Genomic DNA, 25,268 nt, shown 5'->3' with positions numbered 1-25,268 from the left:
ATGTCAGTTGTTCACAGATACACAATCCGTACCCCATACCCAACATCACTGACCCAGTTTGGCTGCAATGATACGTATGTGGCATTACCGTTCAACAAATCATCCATCGGGGTGTGGAGCCTTCAGAGTTTACAGTCAAAGGTCAGAATGTAACAGCTTAATGGACGTTATTTCATACACTATACACAGCAATAGGCTTAAAATCTAGTAATAATCCAAGGTAGTCACTTTTTACAATCTTGGCTTAGGGGTCATGCCTGAAATTCTAACCTTATATGATGAATGAAGTAAAACATTTTTTTTTCATCTCTTTGTTATTTGTCTTATAAACAGGTTGGCCCATCATGGTCATACACTATTTTCCTCTGGAGACCATATATTACAATATGACATAAGTAAGAGACATTGATACCGCATCATATAGCTTAAGATTTGAAATACACAACAAAGACACAATCCAGATGGTCAGCATTACAAAACTGCTGCGTACTTACTTACACCCTATGCAGCCTTTGCTTATTTACTTGCAGGTATGTTATTTCTTGACGTACCAGCACTTGCTATCCAAAATTTGGAGGTGAATGTTTTATTTGGGGCCTCATTACTTGATAAAGTACTCTATTCCATTCTGTTGTTGCTATGTATGGAAAAGACATTCTTCCTAAGTTTTGATGCATCTTTTTGGATTATAAGATTGCAAATGAAAACTGCTTCATGTGGAAGGTTTTATTGTGACCGCCCTATCTATTAAGATACCTTAGACATTCATGTACTGACAGACAGACCAGGACCAAGTTTCAAGATTTCCTAGATATTGTTTAATGAATCCTAACATGAAAATACAATCAGTTGTGGTGAAAGGCTGAAAAAACAACAACTAAAAACATATGAGCAAAAAAGATCACAGGTAGGTCAGACAGATTCATAAGTGATAGATGTCAAATCTTTTGATGAGATGAGATGGTCATTCTTTCATTCCTCCACATTCTTGACAAACTAGACAGTCTATCTTGGTGCTCAGTATTCCTGGGCCACCATATTCCATGGAGTAAAATGTTCAATATATATATATTTTTTTTAACATGTATTTGCAGCCCCTAGAATTGGTAGCACACAAGAAAAAAGTATCAGCAATTGCGTTTGGCAAACAGCACAACCCCACTCTCCTCTGCACTGCAGGATCTGACTACATCATTGTTTGGAATGTTGAACAAGCGAGGGCAACGTATGAGACTGGTAAGTCAGAGTTAAGAGGAGGAGCAGTTACATCTTTGTCTTTGGAATTCTTCATTTCACCCTTTCCTCAACTGCTGCTCACACGAACGCACTGTTGTTGAGCAACATAAGCGGGAGCACTCTTGTTTCTCCCATACGTGTCAGATGCCTGAACAGAGCTCTGATATCTGACATGGCAAATGGCATCTGAAGCAGCTATGGCAAGGTTCTTCTTCTTCTTCTTCTTCTGATTAAGTCTGTTGTTACCAGTATGTACAACCCATTGGCAAGTTAAGGGAAGTGCCATGGTTATGAAGCTTATAACTCATTGCTTAGTTAATCCCATCAAGTAAAAATCATAAAAATGCCTAACCCGTGAAAATGTAGTCAAATTTAGCGGAAAAAAAACAAGATATTTTACATTTCAAATACCCCCTGTCTTAATCAAGGTTTAGTAATTTTTTTCAAAAAAAAATTGTGTTTTCGGGTTGCCCGTCCTTCCGTCCGTCCATCCGTAGTCAATTTTGTGGACAACCTAACTAAAAAACCGTTTGAGGTATTCTAATGAAACTTGGCATGTATGAGTGGGCAAAGTTGTGCCTATCAACTTTTGGGTGCACATGCTCAAGGTTAAAGGTCAAGGTCAAATGCTTAAAATTTCATTATTTCCCCATATCTATACAATGCCTGAAAGTATTTTCTTGAAACTTTGTGTATACATGTACTACCAAATGATACATGTTGAATTTGTCTAGCTGCAAATAGATGATATACATGTGTAAAATATCTGTATGTATATTTGTCATATGCAGTGCATTTTTTGTTTCAACTGTAGGTCAACAGATCAGAGGGGTTATAGTGGGAACCAGCTACCAGGAGCCACAGTACCTGAGCTTCAGTGCAGATGACAATTTACTTGCTGTCTGTGTGGAGAATGATGTCTTGGTCCTTGATGCCAAGGTAATATGAGATTTTGGCAGTGTCATCTCTTTGGTCTTTGACCAAAGAAAATTCTCATAACTCATAACTCTACATGAATATCTGTGATGGCTTGAAATGTAGTCATAATGTGCATACCCCATTTTTTCACCGTTAAAACATATATTTCTAATATTCTTGTTATTTTGCAGTCATTACCTGACAAAACCTATTACCTGGGTCCATTGGCAAAGGATGGCTCAGGTGATGCACAGGAAGGTCCTTCTGTAGAACTGCTCTGAATAGAGATATTTGACTTATTATTTATCCATACAATATGTACAACATGGTGTTTGATTTCCATAATGTGCTGACAAATATGGCTGCCCCTACCCTACAGACAAAGCAGACAAGCTTTCACTGCACCAGACTTTGTTCATCAGTTCAAGTTTCATGTGAATGCACAACATGCATATATGTATATTTAAGTTGTTGACCGTGGCGTCTTTGATATCTTGGAATGTGAGAGCCAGGGACACAAAATATGTGCACATATGTTTTGTCAGGGTCAAAGAATGCGATTGCATACCATGCATTCTTTTGTTACAATAGGCGTTTTCACATCAGCGCGATAAAAATTCAGACTCGAGATATTTTTCGCGATCGCAAATTAGCGCGCTATTTCATTTTCTGTTCACATCAGCCCAAACATTATCAAATAGCACGCTAGTTGGCATTAATTATCCTGCTATTTCGGAAATTTCCCAAGTTGGACTCGAGAAATTTTCTTGATCAATTAGCGCGCTAATTTGTATTCACATTATCAAATAGCGCACTATTTCGTGAGCGGGTTAATTTCCCAAGTCAGAAAATAGCGCGCTATTTCGAAACATCGGGCTGATGTAAAAATGCCTACTGAGTTTTCCTAGAATACTTACTCCATCCATAATGCAATGAAGTTACATAAGAAAAAAACGTACCACACACTCTCTCTGTATTGCAGTGTAGGTCAATAGAAAAGATGGATAGATGGATGCATAGATAGATAGATAGATAGATAAGAAGAAAAATGGTGTACGTTATCCATGTTTGTAACTTCCCCCTGTAGGTGGGTTAGATTTGCTTTGATTGAATAGATAGATAAAACAGGCATTGTCATAGATTCTTGCCCTGTCATATTTTGCTTGCTACAGGAGGAGAGGCTTGACACAAGACTAGAGGGCCATTCAGGTCAGGTGATGTGTGCGGAGTTCTGTGTCCATTCACCCGATATGGTCATCTCTGCCTCAGAAGACAGGACATTCAAAGTGAGAGCAGTGGATGGCAATAATGCCAGTAACCTTATTATGGTATTGTAAAACAAGCCAAGGAAGGTATCATTTTCTGAACCAGTTAATCAAGTGCTATGACCTGTCAAAGTCACAAAGCCAACCCCAAGTCTTTTGAAATCCATGTTTACTACATTTGCTATCTGTCGTATTGATTGGTGAAGTTCCAATGACTTGTGCAAGAGATTGATATGCACATTATCAAAATTACATTTTATAAATGGGAATTGTGTGTATGGGGAATTGGATATTCATTAGCTTCAATATTCTTGCTATCATATCTGTCAATTAAATTTTCCCTTCAACTACCATTTGTAGCTTTTAAAAATTATTTTGTTGAAATTTTTATTGAATGTTGACGACAATTGAATTACAATCATTGAAATAATCACTGTTTGGAAAGTGTGTCTGAAAATTATAATCTCTCATTCTTGTCTTGTGCGTTGTAATAACTCATTTTTGTGCTAATATTGATTGTAAATCATATACTTCTGTCATTAGATTTCCATTATCACAGGGAAATCTGTTGCCCTTGTACATGTACATATCTGTTTCTATTGTTTTACAATTTTGTGTTTCAGATCACAAATTTTACTAGTGCTCTGAAACTACTACTGTTATTACTTTCATTTTGTAGATAATCAGCAGGGGGTTCTACAAGTTACAAGTTGTTGTTGTTGTTGTTTGTTTGTTGTCTTTTTTTTTAATCGGTAGGATGCAAGTCTTAGTACTCATGTTTATGCAGTAAACTGTTTGTTACTGTATGAAGTATAACTTGTGCAGTATGAAGAAATTTCTATTTTATTTCTGAATGCAGGTATGGGACATCACAAACCAGTGTCTTATATATCAGTCAAGTATTGTGTCTGGTAAGATTTCAGAAAAACCTTTCCATTCTTATTACGACCTCAATTTCATCAAGATTGGTATAAATGTGAGGGTATAAATCACTTATTAGATTTGGAGCAGTATCGTCGGTGGTTCATACTCCAGGTACAAGTTCAAATTTCATTAATATTCTTGTGTATAGTATAGCTTGAGATGCATTTGACACCATTTAAAGTTAATAGAATGTAACAAGGAATGTTGAGGAAAGGATATAAGATTTGTGGCAGGACATGGTATGGTGGTGTTTTGGGTGAGATGGGGGTATATACTAGTAAAGTTGTAGAAAAATATCCGCCAACATTCTAATGTTTGATTTTTCTAGCTATATGACTGTACACAATTTTCCTATGTCACTTTGGATTAATGCAGCTTTGTGTGAAAGTGATGAAATGATATCAGTGAGATAAAATGCTTTTCACAAATTTCATACATGGAATATGTATTCTGTGAGAGAGTATCTTGGAATATTTCACTGAAGTGAACCCATGATTGCTGAAACTACTTTGCAGTCATAACCTAAACCTGACTCATTAGTACATGGCCGTTGTTGAAAATATGCTTGTTATAACGTTTTCAGTGTAGCTGATTCACAATTGCAGCATTTTAGAACCATTTCAAATGTTTTACTTGGATTACATTCTGGTACATGATATCAAGGAGGATGCATGTGAAGCATTAGATGCATTTTCACTCCAGCATATAACATATGTGAATCAATGTGTTAACATCTTGGATATCACTGACCAAGACTATTGATAATCATACCGTGAGAGAGCTTTTGTATAGAAGATTCTGAGGCAAGAATTTCTGTACCGCCAGTACACGGACTGTCCGGTGTTATTCTGGAGCCTTAGAATGAACAAAATTTTGTTCTGTAAATAAAGTATTTGGTTCATTTGTCTTTTTTCTTTAACCTCACAGCCTCCCCCTTTCTGTGTCTTGCTGTGGATCCAATACATCAATGTGTTGCTCTGGGAACCACAGATGGACAGGTGATTTATAGTTACAACCCATCGCCAGATTATTAAGCTGAGTGGACAGCAAAATATACTGGTAGTGTGTGTAACTTGAAATCAAATTGAAATCAAATTGTGTAAAACAGAAGTGACAAAAGTATGGAGTGTGATATAGGGCTTCAAATCTGAGTAATTGTGGATGGAGCTGAATTGTTGACTACGATCATGACATTGCCAGAGCAATGCAGTGATAATATCCTTAGCCCGTTGAGGACGGGCTGATTTTGCTACAACACGCATTTCCCATAGACCCTTGCCCAAGTATACTCAGGACTCGTCCTCAGCAGGTTAACATGATAGAAAGATTCTCAATGTGGCATAATATGATACTGCTTATAGCAAGGTGCCTTGACTCAAACTATGAACTTTATTCCTACTTGCAATCAATATTAATGTGAAATTATGATCCAATGTAGCAAAAGACAGTCTAATCCATCATTTAAAGGTATGGTATAGTTTTGGTTGAGGTGGGATTTAGATTTTAACTTTTTGTGTGATAATTAGAAACCACTTATTTGAAATATGAAAGAGCATACAATTCTACAACAAATTAAGAGTTTATTTCATGAAAATCTGTTTTGAAATAGCTGAGATATCCAAAAACATAGCAAAACAAAGTGGTCCTAATAAAAGGTGGGACCCATGGGATATATTCCCTAACAGCCAAGCAGTAGATTGGGATGCAATGTGGGATTACTATAGCTTTATGCTGATCATGTCACTTTGATGTTAAAGATATTGTAATTTCTTGTTAATTCCAGCTCAGGATATATGACTTAGAGGAAGGAAAGGGCTTCCGTTGTCTCCACCACATCGACATCGCAAAACATGTCAGAAAGCAAACCGTACTGAAGACTGAACAGAGTGCCACTTCTCAAGGTACTGGGTGTAAATGTGATCCATATTTAAATGATGTACTGCCCAGATTGTTTGAGACAAAGGAGTATACAATGTAGTTGTCTGTGTGTTATGCTGGGTCACAATCTCAATTTTCATCATATTAATAAGCACTAATTTTTGCTGCTTTAAATCTCTTCTTTTTAGATTCTTCCAAAACATCTCTGTATTTGCCTCACCTGACTCTGTTGTGAATTATGCAAGCATTGCCTTGTATTGTCAATATTGCCTTGAATCATAATCATTATGAAATGACATATTTGTTTCTCAGTGAAATCTAACATACTTATAGAATGCAGTCACTTGGTAATAATGGCAAGTCATTTACATAATTTTAATGCGATTATTTGGCTGAGGTCACTAGTTAAAGGTCAAGGTCTGTGATTACGGTACGTATGAAAATAAACTATAAAGATAATGAAAGGAAAAATGTACCTTTCAGATGTTGAAGATTATTGCTCTATTGAATGAAGTGAGATACTGAATTTCAGTGAAGTATTTTCAGAACTCAACTGTGAAAGTAGAAATATAGAGGAGTGTCAGTCACGCAGGTTGACATAAGTGGATTAAAATGAAGAAGGAAAAGCGAAAGCATATCAATCAACCAAATTATGGGTGGAGCCTTCAACACTTTCCCCAGGCAGTAGCAGGTGATTTTTTTTTTTTTTTTTTTTTTTTTTGTATACATGAGTAACCCTATCATCTTTTTAAGTGATAATAGTCTTTTCACTGTTCATACACGACGACTTTGCATGATGAGTATTGTAAGTATCATTATTCTCCACTTGGCATCCACTTTCTACTCATCAAGGCCCAGCCACCATCAGCAGTCGACCGTCGTGGCAGACTCAAAGCAACAACAACAGCTCATCCTCTCCCCCGGATGAAGTCGAGGACGAAGACGTCCAGTCGGAATCGGGGGAGAGTATACTGGGCGTGGCTTTCTCCCAACCTGCGGTGATTCCCTCAGTGCTACCTGATGGGGCCAGAGGGAAGAGGGAGGAGCATCGCAGTGTGCCCAGCTTTCTCTTACCAGACACTTCACTTGTAGAGTAAGCTATGTAGGAGATCCAACATCATTATCAGACTAGCTGTCTAAGTCAGTCATCAATCTCTCTTGTTGAGGAAATTGAAAAAAAAAAAATTGATAACACAATACAGTACCAGCGGTCATATATTTGTATTGCCATTTTGGTACACTTGCGTCTGACACATGGAATGTGCATGCAGAGGAAGAGTATGGGGGGGGGGGGTATGCAGAACAGAAATAATACAGGCAAGATGTACTTAGTGTCTGCATCTTTGTGGGGGAAGAAAGGAATTGTTCTTGGGGTGGTTACTTCATTTTCTTTGTTTTACTTTATATAGTTGAGAACAGACATGTGAGGGCCACAACAAATATTGTGACTGTGGATTTGCCTTAGAGCTCAAGAGATTGTCAATCCTACCAGAAATCTTCCTAGCAAGGCAGAAGTAGGATACATGAGCAATCTGTGGAAAATGTTCTAAAGTTTGGGGACATTTTAATGTCAAATAGATAAAGGGGGCTGTCTGACCTGACATTCTGAAGAGCTGATGATAACTGATAATTGCAAGAGTGGGGGAAAATGGAGAGATGAACTCTTAATAATATTTGTGAAAGCAAAATTGTGTCTACCATCTTCTGATGAACAGTGAGTTGCAAGAGAGCTCATCCCACTTGCTGGTAGGCACACCAGGGGCCTTACTCCAGCTTAATGCTTCCAGCTGCACCGTTGAACAATATATAGACTTTCAAGGTAAGTTGGTTTTGTATTTTTCATCACGTAATATTGAGGGCAAGGATTGGCATAATGCTCTTTTCAACAGCAAAGAAATGTTTGAATCTTTATGTTGGTAACATTTAGAAAAAAAAAATAACAATACTGTTAATATGTTAATGATGGATTCAAATCAGAAAAATGCAAAGATAGAGATTGAAATGTAAGGTAGTGGTAATTCTAAATTGAAGACCTCAAGGGAAATGTAACCAGCTATTGCATGTTTGGTGAAGTTGCGCTAGAAGCTGCATGCAAGGACCTAACCTCTCCACGTGAAGTTTGGTCTGCTGCAAAACCTTGTGGAATGAACTACCTCCACTGTTTTAAACTAATTCAATAGGTAGTAAAGAGAAAATGTCCAGAGTCAGTCAAGCGATATCCAATTCTATATCATATCCCTTAGATGATATACAGTCTGATGAGCACCTAGACCAGGAGAGCAAGCAGATTGGAGTGGCTGGGAACTATGCATTTTCACCAAGCCCTACACCATCACAGGTAGTTGATATACAGCGGTGCTTTCTCATGTTTATTATCACTGTTGTTGTTTTCTATATCAAACTCATTACAACTGCCAGTGACAAAGTGACACGCAGAATCACACTCAATAATATCTTCCTTTTTTTCTTCTTCTTTTTTTTTTTGGGGGGGGGGATGACTATGAGTCTCCTTTGATATGACTTTTGTGTAAGTAAAAAAATGTAAGGCTCCTTCATATTAGCATAAAGCCTCTTTCATGAAGTCATGTTACAGTTAATGATGGTTACAGCAAGTTGATTTGAATTGACAATTTCTTTTCACTTTTCAAACACCCAAACTTTGATGTGCTTCAGTGAGCTCCGTATGTATTGAGAAAGTAAAGATTACGACACTGCTTGTGTTCATTGTAATAACACATTGTCAGAGACTCCAACTCTCCTGTTTTCGACGGGAGATCTCCCGCCGAAAACCCATTTTTGCAAAATCTCCCGTCCTCCCGTTTGAGATTTAATTTCTCCCGCCCTGGCTCAATGTCTCCCGTTTGAGAGGATTTCTTACTTATTCCTATCGTAAGTTGAAAAAAATAAGCCTTAGATAGCACCAGAGAGCATCTATAACCCTAGGAACTTCGCGCTTCGCACACATAAACTTGGGTCTCCCGTTTGCTAGGGGTTTCAGGCAGGAGAATCTCCAGATCAGAAGGTGCTTGGGGTTGGAGTCTCTGCATTGTTCTCGCAGTAAAACTGTCATTATGATGATGGGAATGTCATATTCATGTGTCAAATGTCATTCACATTTCAGATGATATGCCTGGTGGGTGGCCTCTTTCACAACTCTGTCAATATTCTGAATGTCTCATGTAAAGACAGCAGGAAAGTTCATTCCAGTGGAGACACTGATGGCAACCTGGCCAAACACATGGATGCTTCACTGGCCATCTCTGCTGCCTCGGCAGTCACTGATGGGGAAAACCAAGCAGTCATTTCCATTGTCCCAGAGTAAGAGGATACTAATTGATCCCCCCCCCCCCCCCCCCTTGATGTTGTTTATTTTGTACCAATAAATGTTTCAATGCTGTATGTTATATCACTTTAACTAAGTAAGTGTCAGATATAGAACCAATACAACCACAAATTCACATTTTAGAGTAAGTCAGGTAAATTGCATTGTCTCTGTGTATTTTAGTTAATAATATTTAAAGTTTTAAAGATTTGTTCATGATTTTTGATTTGGTGTAAAGTAGAATGTATAATATGGCATGAGAAATTTAGTAATGCAGTCACAATCCTGAAGTTTTTGAATTGCGCAAATTTCCAGTCTTGTAGGTAGTACAGTTGAACCTCTATTATCCGGCCTCCCTTTATCCGGATCTCTCTATTATCCGGACGCAATCTCGCCGTGAAGTTTTTATCTTTTTTTTAAGAATTATGGGAGGAAAGGGGGATTCCCAACTCCTTGAGAACTCCTACACAAACACACATCGCCAGTATATATTGTGTGTTGTGTAGACGCCCTCTAGAGGCGACTGTATTGTAACCATGTTACAGCCTGGATCTCCAATAAAGTGGAGTGTTCTTTTCGCATCCTAAATCCGATGTGTTATGTTTGTCTGTTTTACGGTAATGGCGTGGTGGCAGCGCTCGGATCGTTTTCCACCCATCAACCAAGGCTTGCAGGCCACATATGGCCGACACATCAACAGTTAGATACAGTAGCTGTCGTGATTTTTGCGATTTGAACTGGCTGTTCATCACCTCCATCAGCGTTAGCGACACACAGGTAACGCTTTGATAGCCCCACGTATACATACGATACGATGGCGCGGTCAGCTGCGGATGCGCCCGCACAATGGCGCTTATGTCGGGACGAGACTCCCGAGTCCTTCCTAGCGTGGAAGAGTAGTCTCATGAGCACACTTCGTGCATACCCGGAATTCTCTCCATTCCTAGCGGAGGGGGTTTCTTGGAAAAGGAAGTCGAAGGCAAATCGTTTGCGCGGTTTCGTCGATGATTCCTCTGACTTGTCTGGCGGCAAGACAGCCGCGCAGAAAGTTCAATTGCTAGAATTGATGCTAGGTCAAATTTCAGCTTTCTGCCCAATCATTTCTCGAGGTTCGATTGTCAATAATTCAACTTCCCTGGCAGACATTTGGCACCTGGTTTGCATCCACTATGGGTTTGATAGACAGGTAGTTGATCATGACATACCGGTACATAACTGTGATTTTGTTGATGGTGAATCTGTTGCCAGTGATGATGAACCAGTTAATGATGTTGGGCCTTTAGAGGATTATAATGATAGTGAACTGAGAATCATTGATGAGTCTGAATACGAGATTGGGCCCAGAGATAATAAAGAAAGCAATCATGATTGCTTGAATGTGAGAAGTGTAGATAATGGGATAAGTTATGCCAGATCTAGTCACAATTTGGATGAGTCACTAAGTGAACTGACTAGCAGTACCAGTTGGGATATGTCTGTTGGACGTGTTGTACGTGTAGCTCTACCCATTGGTTGCACAGGATCTAGATCTGTTGCAGACTGTGATCATGATCATACCGCTGTTCCCCCTTATGGTCTAGGCCAACATGGCACATACACTGACAAGAGGTTGGTAGTAGATAAAGTCGAGCTCCCTGATGACATTCCCAATATTCCTGGTGATCATAAGCATGTGGAGAGTGTGTCAGTGTTAGATGAGGGTATTCTCGGATATTCTCATGGTCTTGAACTCGCTCTTGGATACGACTGCCCTTGTCACATGTTGGCACATTTTGGTTTGTCAGAAATCAGTAATGTTGAGTTTACTGCCAATGTTGACAACTGTTTTAGTTGTGTTGGGCCAGTAGAGAAGGGTGAAACTGTCAAAGAAGCGGAGTTTTGTGGTAGCGTCCCTGTATTGCAGGCGCAGTTCTCTTCTTCTTGTGTCGATGAGTCCCAGTGTTCTGTAATGCTGCACTCTAGGCGTACACACACTCAGCATTCACACTCACGCAACATGCACGCTGTATTTGGTAGCGAACATCACGATTTCGCCATCACGCAGAACACCGGTCCAGCCAATGCCTTGAGCACACATCATCCGGATCTGTACGTGGACCAGCCATTTCCACGTCAGCCATCACCGCTCGATCGTCCACCCCCCACACTGGGTGCTACTCACAAGCATGTTACGGCAGACGGCCAGCTCTATCCGTGTGTTGATGCTCCCCAGCGCCACACAGACCAGGTCCAGCTCATTGCAGTTCCTGATCATCCTTGTCTCTGGGATACACGTCCACAACATCTCTGGCGCAAAGCAGCGCAGTCGTTCCTTGATGACGCGCACATCTTCATGTACCAGCCAACCAGTCCCGTCCACCCCACCCCCATTATGGTCGATGTCGAGGGAACTCAACTTCAGCTTGATATGAATCAGGCTCCTCCAGGCCACCCTCCTGACACCCCCGCTGATGGGACCCACCTTCAGCTCGATGTGAATCGGGCCCCTACAAACTGTCCTGATTACCCTGCTGATGGGACCCACCTTCGGCTCGATGTGAATCGGTCTCCTCTAGGCCGCCCTCCTGACACCCCCGCTGATGGGACCCACCTTCAACTCGATGTGAATCGGGCTCCTACAAACCCTCCTCCTGATACCCCTGCTGATGGGACCCACCTTCAGCTTGATGTGAATCGGGCTCCTTCAGACCGCTCTCCTGATATTCCTGCTGATGGGACCCTCCGTCAGCTCGATGTGAATCGGGCTCCTACAAACCCTCCTCCTGATACCCCTGCTGATGGGACCCACCTTCAGCTCGATGTGAATCGGGCTCCTTCAGGCTGCCCTCCTGATTCCCCTGCTGATGGGACCCACCTTCAGCTCGATGTGAATCGGGCTCCTACAGGCCGCCCTCCCGATACCCTCGGCTGCCAGCAGACAAGCGGTTCTTACTCCACCCCTCCCGTTCCTGACACCATTGCGACCCATTCTCCAGGCCGCCCCCCTGATGTCCTTGACTATCACCCTGCCTGTGGTGCTACAAAGTGTACCTTTGTTGCTGTCAAGGGTAGCTGTTGTGGAACCTACCTCTTGTGTGACAACATGTCATCTCCTCCAGGTCGTCCTCCGGACATTCTGCAAAATGACATCACCACCACTGCAGCACTAGGGTTGCTGTTACTGTATCTTTGCATACCAATGAAGATGCCTGAGATCATCTGCACTATCTTGCCACAATATCTCCTAAGTGTCTCAGTGCTAACTCAATCCATGTTTGGTGCCTTGCACTGATCGTTGTACAGCATGTTTTTGGCACTGGACTGTTAAAACATGTTTTAGTTGCAGGCTTTGCCTGTTTGCTTTGAAATGTTAACGCATTTATCAGAAACGATGATGTATTTTTGCATATTTTTGATAGTTATGGTAGCCTGCCGGCTGTTTTGTATGTTGATTCATCTCTTCATACCACTTTTGACTGAGCAGACAAATTGCTTGTTTAATACACATGCATTTGGTACTCGGATTTATATATTATGTGTATGTAGGTTCTACATATTTACCAATCATTTCCTGTTTGTACTGAGTGTTGGTAAAGTATGACTTTATCATTTGTGCAGGTTGTCGGAATTTTTGTGTGTACTTTGTTTTATTGTCTCTTACGCTCGTACTCGTACACTTGAAAAGAACTTTCTGCGAATTTGTTGATGGTTTGTTTAGAATATTACAGCACTACTGTAATGTTGTTAATGGGATTTTTTTTTTTCTCCATTGGGAGGTATTTTATTGACCACTGTATTTTTGAAGGCTTTAGTGATATAAGTATTTTGGTGTACTCTTATCGTTTATGTACATGTTGTATGCTGTGATGATATAGTTTTGACTAGTTTTATGTCTGTGGTTATTTTTTCCAATTCACAGTCCTGAATAGTTCAGGGGAAGGGATATGGAACGTGGTAAAAGAAGGGAAGAGCGTATAGCTAACAATGCAGTTATACAGTGTACTTGTTTTATGGGGGCAAATATGTATAGAAGTTCGGGTAGTGAAAGAACAGAGGAGGTAAGGGAAGTAGTGTGTGTGGATAGGACCAATGAAGATATTATGACAGAAGAATAAAGAGAAGTTATGATGTGTATACAGAAGCTACGGTGTTTTGATAGGACAGAAGATTATAGAGAAGTTATGTTGTATTGAGGGAAAGAATGATGTTATGATTTAATGGATAGTATACAGTAATTGACTACTGTCATAGGACAAAAGAATGTCAGATGTGGTGAGGTACAATGTAATGACAGGACAGAGTAATGTACAGAAATTTCAGTGTAATGAAAGAAAATGCTGAAAGTTGTATAGATGAGAAGAAGGGAGATAATTTCATGAGTTATTCACAGTTTTTTGATGCATTCTGAATATGTTAAAGTGTAGCATGCAGCACTTACAATACATAAGTGTATGTTGTATTATATTTTGGAGATATACAATGGTTCGGTGAATGTAGGGTTTTTTATTTAGGGGTTCCAGTTTGGGCTTACTGGATTGATAAAAACAGTTCGCATACTATCCCCTCTTTTTTCATGGAATACAGTGTTAGATGTTGTGTGATGGGACATGTGTATTGTGATGTTAGCGCTACACTCGTACTACGGTCAATCCTTGTTTTTTTGGTTTGGTTGGCTAATCACATAAATTGTTAGAAGATAGTAGATATTGGATGCATACAAGTACTGCTTGAGTTATTTTTGAACGTGTATGTATAGTATGTATGGCAGTACACCTGTAGTTCAGAATATAGTACAAGTACCTCACAAGTTTTTTAGTATTTTTATAGTTTATACAATAGGCCTGACACGTGAAAGGTAAAAGATGACATATTAAAGAAAGTTTGGTGAAGTAAAAGGCTGCTTTGATGCCAACATCATACACGTGTTATTTTACACGTCTTATGTGAGGTTGTGGAACACGTGACATCATATTTATTGTTAGTTATTTTTAATAGAAAGTTCCGTCTCAAAAGCAACACATGTTTGCACTAGTACAGTACATATTGCTTTTAGTTTGTTGGAGTACGGTACAAAGTGTCCCCATACTTGTGATACATTATTCTGCACTACGTACAGTACATATTGCTTTTAGTTTGTTGGAGTACAAAGTGTTCCCATATGTATTCATTATTCATGGTATGCACATGTTTGCACCATTCCCAAGAGAGGAAGGAAAAACAGAAAGAAAGAAAGTAGTCACGCCAGTATATATTGTGTGTTGTGTAGACGCCCTCTAGAGGCGACTGTATTGTAACCATGTTACAGCCTGGATCTCCAATAAAGTGGAGTGTTCTTTTCGCATCCTAAATCCGATGTGTTATGTTTGTCTGTTTTACGGTAATGGCGCATGAATTACATATACTTGATACATTTCTTAATAATTATTTAGGTAAATCATCCCAAGAATTTATAAAAGAAAATGATTTCATTCTTGCAAACATGAACCTCTATTTTGGGGTCTGTTACTGAGTGTAACAATGAAAAGGTTGCAGTATACACATTACTACATGTGGTACTACAATGGGCTACATCAGTATATGTGTATGTATATGTACATGTATAAAGCATTGAGTTTCCCGTATCCGGCCAAATCCCTTATCCGGATGAGCCCCGGTCCCAACTTGTCCGGATACGAGAGGTTCAACTGTATATAAACTATAAGCAAAAATGCTCTGAACTGCTATAATAGTCATTAAAGTTACAAATCTTATAGTAAAAACCGCACTCCTAATTACTGTATGCCTCACTTATTTATAAAGCACTCCTCTGACAGAGCATTCACTGCTGCGTGCTGAAATGGTACCGAAGTCGAGCCAACAGCCAGCGTCTCCGTCAGCCAACAAGGGCAGGAAACCAAGGTCAGCTGGGGCCAAAGGTAATGAGAGGTCAAAGGGAATCAAGGACCAACCTCTCACCTTCAAGTCTAAAGTCCACTCCTCAGGCTATTCAGCTGCACCAAGGTGAGAAAATTTGGTCATTTTCTCATGGATTGACTTATCTCATGAGCTTGAGACTTGTGGAAGTTTTTCACTTAATGTCAGTTTATTTGTAGAGTCGGTCATTTGACTGCCTTGTGAATAATTGTGCCTTATCAGACCAGCTACTGCAAGACCAGCCAGTGAAGCAGGAAATAGTCATGTCACAATGCAAGTGTTTGTCCCCAGTTCAATTAATGTTTTGATTCTTTTACATGTCAAGATGAAGTAAGCAAAAATTTTATGACAGAAGAGAAATACCACAGCACAACCCAGATAAAAAGGTGTGAGGTTGTTGTAGTGTGTGAAGTAGATATCTCAGACAAAATGCACTTTTTGATAGTATTTACTTCTTCTGTTTTAAGTTTACATGTTTTAAGTTTACATCTGCAAGAATAATATAATAACAATGCGTCACATATCGCAAGATTCTTGTAAGAAATGCTCATCTCTCTGTCCACAATTTTTAACTCTTTTCAGGACCAAGATGTTTTCTCCCCAAACCAAGCAGCCTGCAGCAGGAAAACTGGGCAGCAACAAGTCCAAAACAGCAGGATCAGGTCCTGGAATGAGGTATTCATATGGAGTAATCTGAAACTAATTACGAGATCGGTTTGTTCTTTTCACTTTAGAAGAAACTGTTAAGGTTCTTTGAAATTAGAAAGAAAAACACAATCCTATTCCCCACTTCCAATTTGCTTGATTATAATCACATTTGCTTTACTAGGGGAACTTGATGCTACCTCTGAAGGCATAAGTTTCCGTAAGGCAAAATTATGTTGAATGAAAGCTGTTGTGTAAATGCAGTAGATAGTTGAAGATTATTGCGGGACTGGGAAAATAACAGAAAATTGTGATTTACAACATGTGACATCCACTGGCCCATTCCAAAAAAGCCCTCCATTGTGCTCCTCCAGAGCACTCCCCATTTTTGCATATAACTAAGATACAAATCAACCTTCACAATGTGTAGTCTTTAATTCTTGACTGGACTGTAAGAGTGACTGCAGGCAGTATCTACAATTGTACACTGACCATGTTGGCTATGTACATGTAGTTTGACAGCAAAGTGATAACTTTATGTAGTTTCATGTCTGTCACCAAATTCAGTAACTTAATACACAGTGTTATGTGTTCCCTCATGTTAGATTTTTGTTTTTGTGTTTATTCCACTTCAAAGCTCAATGTTACGAGAGTATCCTCGTGATGCTGAGCCTCCTGAAACCCTCCGGACTAAACTAGTGGTTAGTGAGCAGGGTTCTCCCATCAACTCTATCCAGTTCTCAGGTCAGAGGATATGATTTATCTGATTTTATTCTCTTTCTTCCCTATCTTCTCAGCAGGACCCAAAATAATGTAATTTTTTTTTTGTCCCATAGTTATTTTTTCATGATCATAAAGATAAACAAATGAAAAATAGGGGAAAATATCAAAATTGGGTTTAAATTTTGAAAAATGTAGCTAAAGTATTTATGCTGTTGTATGCCTTTTTGTAAACATATGTTTTATCTAATATTGTGTGTGTGTCATGTAGCCATGAAAAAATGTAATGTTGCAAAATAATTTTCTTTTGTTTAAAGTAGTGTTTCACTATTGCACTTTATGAGTTATTTCTCTTTCAGATTGCTGTCAAGAGAGTATTCACCATTCACTGTAAATTGCTCCCGAAGTGTATTTAATACTAGAAAAAGACAACTTATTGATTTCAGTGGATAGATACATAGATAGAAACAGTAGATAGACAGGTAGATATAAACTAAAATGAATAGATGGACAGATAAGACGTATAGTAGGCATGTCAACAATGGATACATAGTAATACAAAAGAAAAAGTAACTACAGCAAACTATATTTGTACACTCCAAGACACATTTGATTTCTGTGAAATTTATTTGAAAGAATTGTCTACCTCTGACATATATTTATGAGATATCTAAATATTTGACTCTCATGTGCATGATATTCTCCCAGATGATGGCCAAAGTCTCATCTGTGGCATGGCCGACAGATCAGCACAGCTCTTCAAAATGCCACTGACGGGCAAAGGAGCAGCATTTTCAGGTAACCACGTACAGGGAGTCATTAAACTTTATGGTGCTGTGAGTTGTCATCATTTTCAGCATATAACCATCAATTTTCATAAATCTAGCAATTTAGAGGCTTGAATAACCAGAAGCCTGTTTCATAAAGAGTTATGATTGACCTTACACTTGATTTATTGAGCGTAACTCGGTGAATTGAGCATACAACCAATACTGATTGTGACTCTGTCTCATAAAGATACTCACGCTTGATTTAAAGCATTGATTTAATAGCAGATCGAGCGTAACTTTTTTGAATCGCATCAAATGTAAGATCAGTCTTACGATCAGTCTTTATGAAACAGGCCCCAGAGCTTCAATGGAAAAAATTCTTGTGCTTTACCCTGGAAAACACTAGGTAAATTTCTTCAATTTTGTGTCTATACATTTTCTGCTAAACCTGGAACTTTATGCAAAGATGTTGATGCTTCAAATGTGAAATGTGAAAGAGTCGTTTCCCCCAACACATCAACTACAAAAAAAAAAAAAAAAAATGACGAACAAACTTTGCTAAACGAAACCAGAGTTCTAATGTATCTCTTGATGATCTACATGTAAGTATGTTATGATGAGAGATTAATCTCAGAGATTTGACAGAGGTGCTGATAAAGATATTTTTTTTCTTTTCAACACTCTCTTATGTCTGTGTAAAGGTCATAACGGAGCGGTCAAGAGTGCCTGCTGGAGTCACAGTGGTCAGTGGGTTATTACAGCCTCAGTAGACAGAACGGCCAAAGTCTGGACCAGAGGGATGTCTGAGCCTGTCATGACCCTGGACAGGGTCACACACAACTTTACAGCAGACAAAGAAAAGCCAGCTACAACAGATAAGGTGAGATTAATGTTCCTTATCTGATATTTTTGTAGTAACAAGAAACAATAATTAATTGCTTTAGGATCTTTATGTAAAGTAAAGCAAGTCAAGCATGTCCTATAAGTCTTGTCGTTATCCTTAGAGTCCCAATTGCATCCATACAAGCTTATAGTAATGTCTTTAGTGTTATCATCAGAACTGTTCATTTTTGTACATCATGGCAGAACTGTATCACTTTTGTCTTATTCATTCTTGTGCTCATATCTGTGACAATGACTCCTTTTCTTCAGATTTGGTACCGGTACTGAAGATAGTATTTCATTCTCAACTAAGAACACAACATTCGCATTTTCTTGAATCTGTATGTAGAAAAGCCACTTCTTATCTGTCAGAATGTATCATTACTAAGTATTTTGAATTCCTATGTTGGCTCATCGACTAGTCGTATCATGTAGATATTGAGTTTACAGAAGTGTAAATGTTAAGACTATTTCTTTCACTGTGTACCACTCTAGAGCAATGCACAGTATGGGAAAGAGATCCACCATGCACAGTTCTACTACGTGGATCGTTTCATTCTCTTGACGTCAGGCGACTCCCTCTTCCTCTACAAGTATCATCTTGACACCAAGGTCGATGACATAAAGAGGTGAGACTTTGGTCTCATGTGTTTCATGTTTGATTACGTCTTGCTTCATGTTGGACAACCCATATATCATGGGTCCAGTCTCTCTAGGACAGGCCACAAATTTAGACCTGTAATAGCATGAACACATGTGTTAGTCTCATTCATTCTAGCACTGTGAATTCCCAGTAGTGTTTCTTTTTTTACTTTATGGCAGTATGTGCTTTTCATAATGGTATCTTCTGATCGACCATGATGTTCAAGGCATGAATGCATTTAGCATTTATACAGATTATGAATGCCATAAATGCTTTGAAAAAATACACAACTACTGTATACGCGGAATATTTCGTGAGGTTTTCATTTTCAGGAATTTCAGTCAGGTGCTATTTGCAAAATTAAAGATGTGTGAAAATAATGACTCTGATCCCAATATTAAGATGATGCACACATATACATTTCTCCATTCAATACAGTACTCCACAGTCGCAAATTTAACCACTCACGAAATCGTCTGGATGTCCCGACTCGCGAAAAATTAGACTCGCTAAATGTATGGTATATACAGTATGTATATTCTTTAAAAAAGTATGATTTTCAATATTTCTATTATGTGTCCCGTGAAATAAGCAAATTCTCTATCAAACAGTCATTCTATGTGTTAGATCAGCTTTGAATCCACACACTTTTGCAAAATCAGTGATGGTAATTCCAATTTTAGTAGAAGTAATTTGAACTCTTTGTTATCAAAGACCAAATACTAGTTTTGTCACATCAATTACAACCAGAAGCAAATGCATAATTTAATCGTGTATATTCAAAGTCTGTGATCCATTTCATCTTGCTCAACACAGCCAGGGGCAAGCGCATTTATTTTCAATTAAGAGAACAAATTACTGAAGTGATTATTGAAAGGCAGTAATATGTATGATATCTTTTATTTCCTTTTTTTTGAAAATAACTGTGAATTCCGCATTTCTGTCTTTGTAGATATCAAAGTCATTCTCGTTACAAGCTTGTCAAGAAATTCCAGTTACAAAAGGCCCAGCAGATTACATCAGTGTCAGCCATTAATGCCTTCAACTCATGTATCCTTTTCTTTCAAACTCAAGCACGACTGCTTCATTTGATTTTGTCTGAAGGCATTCATTGCAGTGGTATTTTTTGGTATAATTTGTGAAAAAATTTTTTGTTTGGTTGTTTGTTTGTTTGTTTGTTTTTAATTGAATGTGGCAGCAATGATTACTATTTTTTGAAAAATGCAGTACTTTTTTTGGGGAGAGATTATGCTTTGTCTTCTAAACTAGGTACTGACATTTTGTTTTGTTTTTACTCTTTTACAAGATGTAGTCATACCAAGCATTTTAGAACTTAAAAATCATATCTATTTTGGAATTGTATTCAATTTCTAATGAGGGGAAAGTTGCCATAGCTAATATGAAATATATTTAAAAGCATCCATTCTTTATACTTCATGAAATCCATATTTTTATATTTTTTATGGAACCAATTTCTGTATTTGATGAAATCCATATTTCAATTCTAATTTAATCATTCTTGTTGTTATTTGTTGATGTTATTTGTGTTACATGTTTATGAAATGCATATACATCATGAGAGCAGTGTATCAACTGGTGTGACAGAGACACTTGATCCAATGAGTGTTACTGATCTGCTCAGATAGGGGCTTAGTTAGGCAAGAGTACACACTCCAATGTTATACATGAATTATCTTCAACCTACAGTCCTACATTTTGCATTGCATGTTATCACCCTGTAGCATAGGGTGTTGCAAATCCCTGCAGTCTTGTGTGCTGTGCATAATTTATATGTTATTCTCTGTCTGGATACTTTCACTTGACTTTCGCTCGACCTTCATCAGACATTGTACTGTGCGCTGGTTCAGACAAGTCTCTGGAAGTCTTTGACCTCAATGTTGGAAATACAGTTGCACACATACCCGAGGTACATTCGCGAGCGGTGCATGCCATAGCTCAGAATCAGGTAAGGAGAAGAAAGTACTTGAAAAACACTTGGAGAGCACAGATCTCCACCAAGCAGCTCATTTCCACCCATATTGGGATTTCCATTTTTTTTTTTAAATCGCAAAAATTCCTGGATCCAGATGGTGATCCACATCACTGCCAAAATTTGATCGTCTGTTCCTTGTACCATAATCAACTTTTCCTGAAAATTTCATCCAAATCTGCACATGCCTTTTTGAGTTATTATGGAAACAAACAAACAAACAAACAAATGCCGGCAAAAACATAACATTCTTGGCAGAGGTAAAGAAGAAGAAGAAGAAGAAGAAGAAGAGAGAATTACACCAATGCACTGGAATGTTTCTCTGTTGATAAAGAGTGGCCTTTTATTTTGAAACAAACATGGCAGTGCTTTATAATCTTAATCTCACAAATTAGATGATCTGGAAATGCAATATACAGAACCTAAACCATTCAAGGATGTTAAGATTTGCTCTGATGGTGCATTCTCTACTTTTCTGCACTTTCCTCCTGGACTCACAGGGATCTATTTATGCCAGCCACGCAGCTAGCAACTATGATCTCTTTGCCACTGCAGCTGTAACTAGTGGCATTAAGGTGTGGGACGTGAGAACTCAAAAGTAAGATTTTCATCATCATCATCATCATCATCACCATCATCATCATCATCATCTTCATCATCATCATCATCATTATTATTGTTATCATCTATTTGGCATTTCAATATAAAATACAAATAGAAAATCATATTACATGATATAAAGAATGAGGTGACTCTAGGTGCATAGCGCTGGTTACCAGGGGAGGAAAAGGCAAACTTAATCACCGAGGCTCGAGGCCTTCCTTGATGATGATGATGCTGGGAGATTAATTTCTGATTGATGACATTTTTCTATGTGACTACATATCAAGTTATCTCTTGTGTAATTTTGTGGGTCAAAAGTCAGCTGCAAATGTGTTTTTTTATATCTTTAATATACATTTTTCTATATCTTTTTATGCAAATTTTGACTGTGCAAATATGAATGATACATTGCATTCACTTACATATATCCAAAAGCGAACCCAAATGATTGCAGCATATGTTTGATGTCTTCGTTTTACAGATGTGTGAAGCACTTTGAAGGACATATGAACAGATCCCATCACTGTGGCCTGTGCTTTAGTCCTTGTGGCAAGTACATTACTACTGGGGCAGAGGATAGATCGGTAAGCTATGTATTCAGCTGTCTTTAGAACTACAATATTGTATGAAATACAAAGCCTTAACAGCTTTTATTTGAACCTTAGAGAAAGGTACTTCTTGCAGTTATCATGTGATTCCTAAGTTGCCTTCACCAAAGGCTGACATTCCTACATCTGAGATCTTAGAAGCAATGACACAGATTAATTTATCAGAACAGATCTCATAGGCAAAAGCACTGAGATCACACAAAAAATTGTTATAATTCATGACAAATGCAGATTTCCATCAATTTCTTAAAATGTGAAACATCAAAACCGTAGAATTACAAAACCTGCTGGGAACCAAAGGGAATGGTAGAGTTATAGGATGAATGGCATTTCAGAAGGAAACTTTCGGTTCAAGTTCAAATTAAATGGATTCAACAGTGGATATATTACCATTCTTATAGCTAATTCCTTCTGTGTGCTTAGGATGATTAAAAAGGCCGATATGCAATGCATGCAAAAGTGAATGAAGATTTTGAGATTGAAGAGGTCCTTTTCAGGGCCAACACTTATCCAAGAGAAAAATTCACTCCATGGGCGGCCTTGCAAACATTCAAAGAACACTTAAAAATTGTCACCTGTCACCTGTCATTTTGTCATTGCTTATTAGACCAGTGCAGATTTCACATGGGATTTGAATATGGCATACAGCTATGAGTACAGTTCATTTGCAAGGTATAGCATAAGCTGTAGAGGTATGTAGATTAACTTTAGGATATCAAAGGTTCCCATGTCTTTCATATAAATTCAGAAATGTAATTAAGCATCACTTATTCAGTAGGATTTCTGGCCAATGTTTCATTATTAAAATCGCCTCGATGCGTGTACCGTGATACAGTCTGCATATGCCTATTTGTAAGCCCTTGTCATGTTGAATCTCAAGCTGCACTAAGGGCAGTTTAAGTGAGGTGAACACAGCATAAATCAGTTAGTGATGACTCTGTCTGTAAAGACTTCCTTGTGATTTATGGCATCCATCTTTTCTCGTTGATTATAGGCCTATGTGTATGACATTAGAGGAGGAACATACATCAGGAAGCTGTCGGGTCATACAGAAGTTGTGTCTGATGTGGCTTTTCATCCTCTATACCCAGAGGTAAGAATAATGATACTCAAAAAAAAAAAAAAAAAAAAATTGTATGCATTAAAATGTTGCATATTTCGGGAGGAGCCACGTTTCAGAAAAGTAAAATGCACACAAAAGTGTTTGCCTACACAATGCATTAAATGCTTTCTGGAATGGATGCGCGCAATCATAACTCAAAATTTTCTTTGTGAAGAATAATGTTTGATGGTTTTGTACAAATTCTTCGTGTTTGATATTTGTAGCATCTTCCTCACTATCTTAGTAGGATATTGTTTAAGTGTGTGAATTCATTTCTCTCAGATGAATTAAAAGAAGGGAACATGCATCAGCCCAGATGTCATTCATATTTTGCAAAGTATCCTTTTGAATAATCAGATGACTTGACAGCCTTCATTTCTGTGATTTTTTGTTTCGTTGCATTGTTCTTGTAAAGACCTCATCAAGGTATTTGTTCTTGAACATCACAGAAACAAATAATTCTGGATCAAATGAAATCAGGTTCATGATGAAACAAATTTGGAAGTAGAACTTATGAAAAGGAGCAGAGCAAATGCTGAGATCAGTTACTGTAAAACATGATATATTCGCGGCATGAATTTTTCGCGAATTGGAGCCAACGGCCTTTTTTGCGGCATGAAATTTTCGCGAACTGCCACTGGCATTCAATGCATATAGTGTAGAAAAGAACTTTCGCGTGCATTTTAATTTCGCGAATCTTGGCGCTCGCGAAATTCGCGAAATTGAAATGCACGCGAAAATTCCTCGTTTTACAGTATCTTGCAACTTTTCTTTGCACCTGCCAACAGATTGTAACAGCCACCCTGGATGGCAAACTGCGGCTCTACAGCGACAGATGACAGGAGCAGGATCATGTCAATCAAGTCGCACCAAGTGGAAACTACACTAGTTCTCATTATTAAATCAGGAGGAAGAGCAAGGAGGAAGAGGAGGTGAAAGAGGAGGAGGAGGAGACGAAAAAGGAGGAAGAGGAAGAGTGAAGAGTGGAAGGTGGAGATAAAGGAGAAAAGGAAGAGCGAGGAGCGGAAAAGAAAAGATTCTTTAATATTTGACAGACTTCTAATCATTCACTCCATGGCAATTATGTGAGATGAAGCCAAACAAAATGGCTGCCAGATGTCACTTGCAGTATTGTTTGTATTGTTTAAATGTGGCAAAATTGTGGCATATTGAGGGAACTTTCTGACACACAGAATGTTTGTACATGTACTGTATTTTCATGTGACGCATGGATATAATATGCAACATATCAATATGATAACTCTCTCAGACACACCACCATGTAGCATGACTACTGTATTAGTAGCATTCCAACCACACATCGTGTTTCTGTGATAATTATGGAGTTTTAGACCCTCATTAATCAGCTGAATAGGGGCCTTGCAAATTAACCCCACCCACTAAGTTAATATACCATTGTGAGACCATTCAGGTACAAATAAATTTGCAAGATCAAATGTGTACTCTGAAACAATAATTAGAATTTCATTTTCATATATACAACCCTATTGACATATGCTAATTCTCACTCGCGCTTTGACAGTGTAGAGAAATGTTTCATGTTACGCTGCATATCCATATGTCATATTCAATTCCATATATGTTATTGATGCAAACACTCTGTAATCTGAATGGGGAATGAATGGCATGGGTTTTCACCATCAACTCATCACAGATTAACTGTCATCGTTGCAACTTAATTGACTGTCTTCTGTATTCCAGACAGATCTGCTGATTTAAGATATCATTACCACCAAATGTGTGCCTTATACAAATGAAAGAGTAGAACAGCTTGATCATCTGAATTCGTATAACTGCTAACTGGTTGCAGCTGTTAACTGCAAGACTCTGCTGATGAAATCCTTACCTT

The 25,268-nt window shown here is 38.5% G+C and overlaps 1 protein-coding gene across 1 annotated transcript; it reads left to right on the top strand.

Annotated features, from left to right (window-relative positions):
* LOC139736082 (WD repeat-containing protein 27-like) lies at positions 1-24,237 on the top strand. The gene is made up of 23 exons (XM_071646831.1): positions 1-141; positions 1,095-1,236; positions 2,051-2,175; positions 3,327-3,440; positions 4,279-4,330; positions 5,271-5,341; positions 6,127-6,244; positions 7,074-7,314; positions 7,937-8,040; positions 8,465-8,559; positions 9,343-9,539; positions 15,322-15,522; positions 16,018-16,110; positions 16,718-16,824; positions 17,509-17,598; positions 18,272-18,450; positions 18,948-19,081; positions 20,048-20,145; positions 20,940-21,061; positions 21,586-21,683; positions 22,170-22,272; positions 23,291-23,389; positions 24,187-24,237. Exons 1-23 carry the CDS (start codon positions 1-3, stop codon positions 24,235-24,237), a joined length of 2,775 nt encoding a protein of 924 aa, XP_071502932.1.
* The last annotated feature ends 1,031 nt before the right edge of the window (positions 24,238-25,268 follow it).

This window comes from Diadema antillarum, unplaced genomic scaffold (genome assembly GCF_040938485.1).
Source record: "Diadema antillarum isolate AM-2024a unplaced genomic scaffold, OU_Dant_1.0 seq00000620_RagTag, whole genome shotgun sequence".
In the NCBI taxonomy this organism is placed as follows: domain Eukaryota; kingdom Metazoa; phylum Echinodermata; class Echinoidea; order Diadematoida; family Diadematidae; genus Diadema; species Diadema antillarum.
The sequence above is the reverse complement of the archived record's forward strand: the minus strand, read 5'-3'. Positions and strand labels throughout refer to the sequence as shown.